The 12267-nt window shown below is 41.2% G+C and overlaps 2 protein-coding genes across 2 annotated transcripts in view; both read left to right on the forward strand.

Moving 5' to 3' along the window:
• LOC138972869 (uncharacterized) overlaps positions 1-12267 on the forward strand; it is a 301337-nt gene that overhangs the window by 56226 nt on the left and 232844 nt on the right. The gene's annotated exons all lie outside the window — the stretch shown is intronic.
• Positions 834-10634, forward strand: LOC138972854 (lachesin-like). The gene is made up of 8 exons (XM_070345529.1): positions 834-1089; positions 2075-2380; positions 2684-3034; positions 3444-3596; positions 4275-4302; positions 6044-6120; positions 7790-7909; positions 8286-10634. The coding sequence occupies exons 1-8, from the start codon at positions 1038-1040 to the stop codon at positions 8354-8356; spliced, it is 1158 nt and encodes a 385-aa protein (XP_070201630.1). The 5' UTR covers positions 834-1037; the 3' UTR covers positions 8357-10634.

The raw sequence follows: 12267 nt of genomic DNA on the forward strand, positions 1-12267 counted from the left end.
GAGTATTTCATGCGCAATTCCTAGAAATATAGATTTGAAATTGATCCGAGAGATACAGAGTTTGTTTTGGAAGAAAAATAGATGACAACACACACGGGGAAGATCTTAGAATTAGTGTTTGAGTGTTCTATTTTTCAAATCTAAATGCTGTGTTCGGTTGTCATAGCAGACCGTATTTTTCTTCATTGTGATTCTTTCTGTTATATAAAGCGTCTTAGCCCTGTATGGCACGGAATTTGCATGCGTTAGCTAAACTGTAGGTTTCACTTCCTCAATCCAACGGTCTAATTCTGCTTTGACGAATGAGTATCAATGAAAACTGAATAAATAATGATGATGACAGAAGTCCGGACTCCTGACAGAAAAGCTGGGCGAAGCAAATCGCGCGCTGATTAAAATTCTATTAATTCATTTAAACTTGGGATAGTTTCGGAGCAGTTTTCATCCAATCTTTGCAGGTGTGTTTAAGAGTACAGCAAATGTCCCTTGAACTTTTTAAGTTCCAAATCATCAGAACACTTTCCAAAATGGCGCCTTCGGTATACTATCTTTAAGTTGCATTGTATACAAGCAGAATAGCGCTGTCTCGCGAGTACAAAGATGACATTCAGTGTGTAAGAAAAATGTGCCAGTGAATTTGTTCCATACTGTGCCTTTTCACTAATACTGTGATGAAAATAGTTATCAAAAACACAATTTGGAAAACGACATATTGTAAAAGAAAAAAACCGATGTTGAAGTGTATTTACGCCATTTGGCAATCTATGACAGTTTACATTTGTGTTTTCAATTGAGAAAAAAGCAAAAGAAACAGCTATTTGTGTTAACTTGTGTCTAAACAAGGACGACCAGGCAGCACACCGAGCCATACCTGCCCGCAGTACGTCGCTGAGACACAAGGTGTGAGCTGCACGTGCTCTGCCACTGACCTGGGTCAGCCAGCGGGGGTCGTCAGGTGGGTCGGTTCCCCTGGCAACCAGCTGTCACTTAGCAACGTCAACAGGACCCAGAACGGAACACCGTTTGTGTGTGAAGTCATGTGGAACGGGGTACAAGTGCAGTCAATGGTCTATACTGTCCAAGTTGCCTGTGAGTTGATGAATATTGTATCCAATTGTACTCAGTTTCGATTGATGTGTTCGATGACGTCATGTATGTTCGTTGGTTAAAAACACAGTTGAGGCAGGATTGGCACAGTTATCACACAATCTTTGACCCGGTCCAGATTTTAGGTTTGCATGATTCACTGGAAGCGTAACATTCTGGCGGAAATTTGAAAAGAGACATACGAGTGATTCTATTATCATCGTTGTCGTTTTCGAACAAAACAAAAGAAGATTGTATTTCAGCAATGACTAGGTGACACACACATACACACACACACACACACACACACGCACACACACACACACACATACACACACACACACACACACACACACACACACACACACACACACACACACTGCGAGAGAGAAAGACCGCAGAGAGGGGATGACGTCATGATGCATTGACTTCAAAGCCTTTCGGCAGTATCTGCTTACGAGCTTAATCCATAGACTTGGAAACTATGGAATTTCTACCCGGCCAAAGCGGCCTTGGGTTGCTAAAAAAAACACACGAATAGTCCCATGTTACCTACCGTTTTTTAGTTAGTATGGTCCCAATTTTTGGTGAACTTCCATCCCCAACTGTAGCGCACAACAAATCCTTCTTTATCATGAATTATTTGCATGAACATTTCTCAAGTCAATTACAGTATATGGTTCGTGGGATACCTCCAGCTTTGCTGGGATTAAACAACCATGTGTGTGTGTGTGTGTGTGTGTGTGTGTGTGTGTGTGTGTGTGTGCGTGCGTGTGTGTGTGCCGGTGTGTGTGTGTGTGTGTGTGTGTGTCACTTTGTGTGTGTGTGTGTGTGTGTGTGTGTGTGTGTGCGTGTGTGTGTGTGTGTGTGTGTGTGTGTGTGTGTGTGTGTGTGTGTGTGTGTGTGTGTGTGTGTGTATTAATCAGTTACCCGAATAAAAAGACTTCTTGGGCTGATTTATACCATCATAAGGTTTAATTGTCTTCAGACGAAGCAACCATATGGTCCTTCGATGTCAACTCAGTGACGTCAGACAGCCTAACGGTCAACACCAGTGACACGGTGACCTTGACCTGTCGAGGTGTTGGCAGACCCTCACCGGAAATGACTCTGTCCAGTGCCACACAAGACACCATCGGACACATCCCACAAGGAACACCATCTCTCCAGGATAAAGTAACGGAGGTGACTGGCAGTGTAACAGCACAATGTCGTGACACTGGTATCTACACGTGTGAGGCCAGCAATGGTGTTGGGGAGAAACAGACACGACGCGTCACTGTCTTTGTGCGCTGTGAGTATTCACCAACAAACAACTGTCATTCTTCGTCAGTCTCAGGACATAGAAACAAGTATCCCACAGACAGACAGACAGACAGACAGATAAACACAAAAGCACACATGCATAGAAAATACCAGCTTTTGACTTCCTATTCTCTATCACACGTTCTTATAATAATGAAAGAAAATAACTCGACGACAATAACAGAGCTTTTTAAGAGTCCTAATTGTAAGAATCTTGAGACAAACAAACAACGGCTGTTTCGTGCTATTGCCTAATCAAATGTTCTTTCTCTTTCTATTCAAATCTCATCAGGTAAACCTGAGGTGCTAGACAACAGACCCGGAGACGGCGGAAGAATGGAAATACCGTCTTTGAACTTTACCACCAAAGCTGTGCGTCTCAACTTCCATTTTGCAGCGTACCCTACACCACAGCTCAGTGATATCAAGTTCTTTCCACAACGACCAAACGCAACCAGTGTGGCAAAGCCAGTAAAGGGAAATACAATTCAAGTTGCTTGTTCTCGCCACCCTGTTGATTTGTTCAACGTCACCTGTGCTGTCACTGTGAATGATATCACAAGTTCGGACGCTGGGTTTTACCAAGCTGTTATAGGCAACAGTCTTGGTGATGTAAAGGTGCTCTTTCAGGTCACAGTTAACGGTACGAGATTTATCTTGTCAGGATGTCTGTTTGTCTGCAGTGTCTGTCTGTGAGTGGGCGTTGTCTGTGTCTGTGTGTGACTCTCTCTCTCTATATATATCTATCTATCTCTCTATCTTTCAATCTCTCTCTCTCCGTCTCTCTCTCTCTCTCTCTCTCTCTCTCTCTCTCTCTCTCTCTCTCTCTCTCTCTCTCTCTCTCTCTCACACACACACACACACTCACACTCACACATCGAGCACCGAAATCGCACGTCTCCTCATTATTTTGCAAGGTAAAGGTAGTAAGGAAAGACCGAAATTGGCAGAAATTCAACATTTGGCAGTACATAACGCAAAAAACACATATACAAATACAGGATAACGCTTCAAAAGCCTGTTTATTTACTGTTATTTTTTTCTATTTGAAGCAATAATGAAATCACCAGGAGGCGAGCAGGACTCATCTCTGGGTGTGGGGGCTGCTGTGGGAGTGGCAGTGGCGGTGATGGTTGTCATCGTCGTTGTCTTCTTCGTCTGGCTCTGGCGTCGTCACTGGGTGCTGCCCTGTGCTGCTGCTACAGGTGTGTATGTCTGTGTGTCTCTGTCTCTGTCTCAGTGTATGTCTGTGTGTCTCTGTCTCTGTCTCAGTGTGTGTCTGTGTGTAACACTGTATGTTTGTTAGTTCGTGTGTGTTTGTTTGTTTGTGTGTGTGTGTGTGTGTGTGTGTGTGTGTGTGTGTGTGTGTGTGTGTGTGTGTGTGTGTGTGTGTGTGTGTGTGTGTGTGTGAGAGAGAGAGAGATAGAGAGAGAGAGAGAGAAAGAGAGAGAGAGAGAAAGAGAGAGAGAGAAAAAAGAGAGTGTGTGTGTGTGTGTGTGTGTGTGTGTGTGTGTGTGTGTGTGTGTGTGTGTGTGTGTGTGTGTGTGTGTGTGTGTGTGTGTGTGTGTGGTCTTTGTATGCGTGCTTGTTTTTTTTTATAACCGAAGCGATCTTATTGCAAAGTTTTTCGTATCCTGAGAATGTTAGGTGGGAGAAAGAAGACATTTGGCAGGAAATAAAAGGTCCTTTGTTGTAAGCAATGTTTCTCAAAAGCGAGGTTCTTATCAGTGGGTTCGACTGTACATATGTTTACGAGTGTTTGTGTTTAAAGGCTTATTCCTATAATAGTCGGTAAAACCCCAGAAGTAAAAGTAATATTTGGCAGGAAAAGAATACGAGTTTGAGAAACATGAAAGCCTATATCTAATGTTGTGCTGTTTCAGAGAGGGAAGCTGATGTCAGACTGGAGAGGTAAACTTCCTTGTTTTATGACACTTGCACGCCAACTCCCATTATCTTTCTTTCTTTTCTTTCTTTATTTGGTGTTTAACGTCGTTTTTAACCACGACGGTTATATCGCGACGGGGAAAGGGGGGCGATGGGATAGAGCCACTTGTTAATTGTTTCTTGTTCACAAAAGCACTAATAAAAAAAATTGTTCCAGGGGCTTGCAACGTAGTACAATATATGACCTTACTGGGAGAATGCAAGTTTCGGGTACAAAGGACTTAACATTTCTTACATACTGCTTGACTAAAATCTTTACAAACATTGACTATATTCTATACAAGAAACACATAACAAGGTTAAAAGGAGAAACAGAATCCGTTAGTCGCCTCTTACGACATGCTGGGGAGCATCGGGTAAATTCTTCCCCCTAACCCGCGGGGGGTCTCCCATTGTCACTGAAACATGTCACCTAAACAATCAAGTAATAACACACGTAAACAAAAGAACAAGGAAAGAAATAGCAAAGACGAGCACAGGGATTTCTTTCTGATATTAATGCAGTAGTCCCAAACTTGAAATTATATCTGACAGGACCCACAATTGCCTTGATTGTGATAAAAAAAATATGCTAATTTTGGTTGCATCATCGAGTTTGGGTTTCTCTTTGTGTTTCAAATAGATATGCAATGTACTCGAATCGTTCATCCAAAATTTGATATGTGTCCTCTTTAAAATATCTGTCAAATTTGGGAATGATTAACTGTTTTCGAAAAGAATGAGTCAAAAAAGATATTGTAACTTAAATGTTGATCTGTCATAAGTACTATTCTAACAAGTATGGCTGCTATATTTACCTAAAAAGAGCAAGAACATTGAATACATTGGTTGTGGGATTTTTAATCAAAGAGTACACATGACAATGCGTGCCTGTATCACTTTATACATTTGTATGTTCTGCTAAAATTCTGTCCCAGTTATCAAAACAAGAAGCTTTTGGTACAAGAAATATGCATGATAAAGGTTTGGTAGTTCTCAGATGGTAGGGATAGGAAAGGGGAAAAAGTGATAACGTTTAAAGAGTTCGTTACAGATCTATATGAAGGTAAATTGAATGATATGGTGCAAGATAGTGTCATCTCAGAAATGATTTGGTTGAAGTAAGTTGTGCATGATGTCTACTGCAAATATATCCACGTCAATATTGAAATCAGTCCCACGTGCAAACACCCTAACTGTTGATAATTTTACGGATGTGCAGAGAGTATGTGAACAATTCTGAATGTATGTATTTGGACATCATAAGAGACTAAATTGATAGTGTATCTCTGCCCCTGTTTCATGATTTTGTATTAGAATGTTCACATTTTGATACGAATGTATGCAGACAAAAACAATAACAAACCACAGAGTTGATGTAGCGTTGACAATCTATAAAGAAAGCTTGAATTATGGGAATATTTCATAAAGGACAAAACGAAACATGTGTAAGAACTTTGACCTATCGATCCTTAAAGTGGACACACAAGACAGATACAACTTTCAAAAATCAATGATAAGTGATTTTGTGACTTTTCTTAGAGTATGTGCTGCTTACAAGATGATCAATGTCAATTGGAATAATCATGTCTTTGTACACAAAGGCAATCTACTGGGACCAAACTATTATTACGATGGAATTGATGATTGTTTTCTACACATTTTGTATGAAGAGTACAACTTTCCAATGAACAGAATTAACAATGTTTTTGTTTTTTTACTACAGCCGAAATGTAGAGCCACAACAAGGGATTGAACATCACGGCCAGGGACAGTCTGATGACTACGAGATACAAGACATTGGTATGTATGTCCTAGGCGCGCCTTTGGCTTGTTGTCTCTCATGTGGAAGTTTTTACAACAATGACACGATTCTCATGGAAACGGAATTGAAAGACGAATCTAAGCAACACATTGCTACTACCTCAACTTTGCTAGAATCAGTTACAAAACCTTAAATTCATAGCAAATTGGAAAAGAAAGGATCCTATGATTGAAGTAATAATTGATTTTGCTAGACACGTGGGGGATTCAGGAGTTGATTGAATAGTCTCACACAGCCCTCTACGACAATCAGACCCTATTGTTACGGTGGTGTCACGATCAGGCCCTATTGGTACGGTGGTGTAACGATCAGGCCCTATTGTTACGGTGGTGTCACGATCAGGCCCTATTGTTACGGTGGTGTCACGATCAGGCCCTATTGTTACGGTGGTGTCACGATCAGGCCCTATTGTTACGGTGGTGTAACGATCAGGCCCTATTGTTACGGTGGTGTCACGATTAGGCCCTATTGTTACGGTGGTGTCACGATCAGGCCCTATTGTTACGGTGGTGTCACGATCAGGCCCTATTGTTACGGTGGTGTCACGATTAGGCCCTATTGTTACGGTGGTGTAACGATCAGACCCTATTGTTACGGTGGTGTCACGATCAGGCCCTATTGGTACGGTGGTGTAACGATCGGGAACAAGTTTACACACAGAAAGTACATGCGGTTGCTGTTTGCGACTCTGACAGGTCGGCAGACCACACAATTTACAACATATGAATTGTTGCTGTGCATACAATACATTCCGAGTAAAATCTACTTCTTGGAATAGCAACAAAACTTACACCTGTAGTTTAGTGGCTGATCTTTCCAATGTTGCGCACTGAATGAGCAAAGTGTTCGTTGCCTATGGAACGTTCTTCTTCTTCTTCTGCGTTCATGGGCTGAAACTCACACATACACTCGTGTTTTTTTGCACGAGTGGAATTTTACGTGTATGACCGTTTTTTACCCCGCCATTTAGGCAGCCATACGCCGTTTTCGGAGGACTATGGAACGTTTATTGTAAGGAATTTCAAAACGAAGTTACCATTCTGACGCATAAAGTTAATTACTCTCTTATGAAATAATCCTTGTTCTCGCAGCAACTACATATTATTAGAGTCACCGCAAACTACAATCCGTAGCGAAAGTCCGACATATGCCTTGTGACGTCATGGCAAATTTACGTGATGCGAAGCATTCGATTAGGTCGGTCTTTTCCGTGCAAAGTTTTAGTGAGTTTACACATTTAGACGTTAGTTTAAAAGTTCACAACAGTCTCAAACCAGGTTGACATTGCCTTTCAAATCTCTTTTTCTTGTCCAAGAGAAAGGGACAGATTCAGAATCATATCAGACAGCGAGAAAATAAAGTAAAATTACATTTGACGTTAATAGAGTTACGCAGTTTATTTAATGCTTAGCAAATTTGACCATAGAATGTTCAAGGTATCTGAGAACAGCATGGTGGTCTTAGAAGATGGATGGTGCCTTGCCATTCTGTTAATACGCCCCCACACCCAAGTTGCCTTTCGGTATGTTAACATAATGTCTTTCCTTAGAATAAGTCATCCTGAGATATTTGATTCAAAATGTATTTTCTCTTTATTTTAAGAGTGGTATGTACGTTTACTGTGGTCGGTCTGACAAACATTTGCAGAGGGCACAACTCCCTCTGAGTACGCCTCTCTCAAGATTGATGACGTCGGATTAAGGTCTGTCTACTCCAAGATCACTCCTACCTCCACAAGCACGAGAACTACAGTAACAGCAGACACGGGTATGCCTTTTTAAGAAATCGAGACTACGTATTTCTGTCTCCCCGTCTGTCCGTCCAACCGTAACCCTACCTGCCAGTGTGCGTGCGTGCGTGTGTGTGTGTGTGTGTGTGTGTGTGTGTGTGTGTGTGTGTGTGTATGTGTGTGTGTGTGTGTGTGTGTGTGTGTGTGTGTAGTGTACGTCCGTGAGCGTTCGTGTGTGTGTATTAGTATGTATGAGTGTGTGTGCCTGTGTGTGTGTCTTTGTCTGTGTGTTAGATAGAAAAAGAGGTTATATATTATGTTTGCATGCGTGTACATCCGTATTTCTCTGATTGGCCTTTCTACATTTTCACTATTGCCTGATTTAATCGTGATTTTCTGTGCGGTGTGTTGCAGGTCAGGTGTATGAAAACACGGATATGTCAAGCAGAAGTCCCTACGTTAATGCATCTGACTACAAGCGTTGAAATATCAAGAAATGAGCGAGCAGCCGATGACACAATGACCTTTACACACAAATCGTACCTATCTGCACTCACTTTCGACCGACCTCTACCATCAACAAGGAGTGGCACAGCAGGAACATCGGTCACAGTAATTCTAGAGCCTGTGTAACATCAGTAATTCAAGAGCCTGTGTAACATCAGTAATTCAAGAGCCTGTGTAACATCAGTAATTTTAGAGCCTGTGTAACATCAGTAATTCTAGAGCCTGTGTAACATCAGTAATTCTAGAGCCTGTGTAACATCAGTAATTCTAGATCCTGTGTAACATCAGTAATTCAAGAGCCTGTGTAACATCAGTAATTCTAGAGCCTGTGTAACATCAGTAATTCTAGAGCCTGTGTAACATCAGTAATTCTAGAGCCTGTGTAACATCAGTAATTCTAGAGCCTGTGTAATATCAGCATACAAAGCAGGCTGTGACATTGATGTCAGATTCGTGATTGCGTCCAAGAACATTTCTTACACACTCACAATTGCACGACTTTTTGTTTTCAGTTACAAAACAATACCTGAACTCATATCCTCAAACTTTAGGCGGTCACAACGACCTTGTTTTGTTGTCATATTGTTTATGTTTAAAATGTGTGTGCATTCACGATACATACCCCTGACGTAAAAGTTGTTTGACACATCAAGAGATTAGCCACATAGAGGTAGATATAAGCAAAAGGCATGTGGCACAGTTGCAACTTCAGGGTAAACCGCAAAAACGACCCAATTAAACCATGTTTTTTGGGGTTTTTTTTTAAATCGACTCTTGTATTAAAATCGCAAAACTCATAAAATTACTAATGACAGAAGACATTCAGTTCAACCATGCTGTTTGGTTTAACCGTCTTGCAAAGTGTTAATTGCATATTTTACTCTGCTAGATTTGTCAACTAGATTAAATTATATCAGAGGTCAATACGGCAGGCTTTGCTTTTGGTTTCGGATTCAGCTTTGAAGCTCTACGGGAATCGTTGAAATAAGTTGCTGAGCTTTCTTAATTTAATTTTTGCTGGATTGGACGTTTGTTTGTGGTTGTTGTTGTTGTTGTTGTTGTTGTTGTTGTTGTTGTTGTTGTTGTTGTTGTTGTTGTTTTTTACCTTCTTGATACCATACCTAGGCGAAAGATTAACTCTGGCAATTTTGTTTTGTATGCATTTACAACATTGATTCAGAGACTGTACAATTCGGAGTTGATGTTCAAAGTACGAATCTGTTTGTAAACTTTCAACCCAAAATTACCAGATTTGCTTGTATAACAGATGAGATGTTGGAAACACCAATTGTGTTTTGTCGGGATTTGATCATTGTCGTGTCAAACTGCTATACGTGAAAACACAATACAAAATTGAAAATTCCGATGTATTTGCACGTTAGCAACAGCAAGTTAGTAACATTCAGGCATGTATTCACTGCTTGCAACGTGATACTTGATCAGAGGAATGTTTACATACATAATTCTACATGTCTTCCTGTGATATTTAGGTTTACACGAGTTTTGTATGTGTGGTATTTCAATATAGAAATGCAAGGGAAAGTGAGCTTGCAATATTTAGGGGAAAATGCCTGTTGATAGTTTCATTAATGTATTCATTAGCTTATAGTCCAAATAATGTGGTTCTTGTTTTGCCTGTTGATAGTTTCATTAATGTATACATTAGCTTATAATCCAAGTAATGTGGTTCTTGTTTTGCCTAGTTTTGTGTTTGTTTGCAAAATCAATGAACGGTTTTGGTGGCGATATTGAAGCAGGGGTGTCTCAGATAAAACGAACACCCTGCTGTTTCAATACGTATGATTCCATTCGATGAACAAATCATCTGAAACTAATCTATATATATGAAGAGCGCGCATTCATTATCATGTTACTTCTTTGTTAATGTATGTCTGTTGTATTATAATCCGTAAGCCCCTTCCCCCACCTCCCTACCCCCTTCTTCATTTCAATCCCTGGTCATCTGCATTATTTCTTTGACATTTTTCTGTTGGTACAATTTGCACAATTGTTTGAACTGTTAAACTGTTTTTTATGTTCAAATAAACCGTACATCATATACTTCCATTTGTATTCGATGCTTCGAGAAAACTTTATGTAATGTTCACACCTTTTGTGACAATACAGCTACTGCTTTTCCCTATGAATGTTTTTTGTTCAATCGGAATGAATGTATACGGGGGCTGTTTCAAAAGTGTGTTGCCCACGCATGTAGAAGGTTAGCTGGAGCTATGAACATTGGCACAATTTGCAAACTCCTTGAATAAGGTTAACACACAAAATGTCAGATGCCGAGCCCATTTCCCGTCTTGACCAGACATTCTTTCTCAGACTCCCCTATCTCTCTCTCTCTGTCTCTCTCTGTCTCTCTCTGTCTGTCTCTCTCTCTCTCTCTCTGTCTGTCTCTCTCTCTCTCTCTCTCTCTCTCTCTCTCTCTCTCTCTCTCTCTCTCTGTGTTTGTGTGTGTGTATGTGTGTGTGTGTGGGTGGGTGGGTGTGTTTTGTGTGGGTGGGTATTTGTGTGTAGGTGGGCGTGTTTGTGCGGGTGGGTGTGTTTGTGTGTGGGTGTGTTTGTGGATGGGGGTGTGTGGGTGAGTGTGTTTTTGGGTGAGTGTTTGTGGGTGAGTGTGTTTGTGGGTGGGTGTGAGTGTTTGTGGGTGAGTGTGTTTGTGGGTGGGTGTGAGTGTTTGTGGGTGAGTGTGTTTGTGGGTGGGTGTGAGTGTTTGTGGGTGGGTGTGAGTGTTTGTGGGTGGGTGTGAGTGGGTGGGTGTGGGTGATTGGGTGGGTGTGTTTGTGTAGGGGTAGAGTTGAATGAAACATTTCTTTAAACGAAGTTAGTATGATAAGCAGAGACAGTGATTCTACATCTACCCCTCGTCCTCATAAAAAGGGCTCAATCTACTATTACGAAAGAATGAAGAAAAAACTGTAACATAGTTTAGGAATAAAAGTAAAATCACACAGTGAAGAAGAAGCCAAAGCTTTGATGTGTGAATGTGTGTATGGCCTGATATCGGTACTCGTCAGCCCGATTCATGCAACCACCTGGATAGTTCAATTTGTTGCATGGTAAAAGCATGTTGTGTGTGTCCGATTCTTTGCATCCATCTGGATGTATAAAAAGAGAGAGAGAGAGAGAGAGAGAGAGAGAGAATCAAAGTGTGTGTGGGAGGGGGTGAGGTTGGTATGTGGGTGTTTAGGAGTAGTCTGATATGCAATAATACAAGACTAAACGAGGGTGCCAACGATCTGCTTTGTATCCTCTGCCCCTTGCCGTCTGTTTCATTATCATGGAATTAAATTCAGAGCGCATTGTATTTCAGAGCTCCCAATGCGAGTGGAGGGGGCACCGCAAACAAATGTACCAATATGGATGTACCCTTATGGGCTTTGGTGTGAGAATGTGGGTACCGTTATATATCGGTAATCGTGCACTCTTAACATGTTTTTACATTTAGTCAAGTTTTGACTAAATGTTTTAACATAGAGGGGGAATCGAAACGAGGGTCGTGGTGTATGTGTGTGTGTGTGTGTGTGTATGTGTGTGTGTGTGTGTGTGTGTATGTGTGTGTGTGTCTGTGTGTGTGTGTCTGTGTGTGTGTGTCTGTGTGTGTGTGCGTGCGTGTAGAGCGATTCAGACCAAACTACTGGACCGATCTTTATGAAATTTTACATGAGAGTTCCTGGGAATGATATCCCCGAACTTGTTTTTCTTTTTTACGATAAATACCTTTGATGACGTCATATCCGGCTTTTTGTAAAAGTTGAGGCGGCACTGTCACACCCTCGTTTTTCAATCAAATTGATTGAAATTTTGGCCAAGCAATCTTCGATGAAGGCCGGACTTCGGTATTGCATTTCAGCTTGGTGGCTTAAAAATTAATTGATGA

This window comes from Littorina saxatilis, linkage group LG8 (genome assembly GCF_037325665.1).
Source record: "Littorina saxatilis isolate snail1 linkage group LG8, US_GU_Lsax_2.0, whole genome shotgun sequence".
NCBI lineage: Eukaryota > Metazoa > Mollusca > Gastropoda > Littorinimorpha > Littorinidae > Littorina > Littorina saxatilis.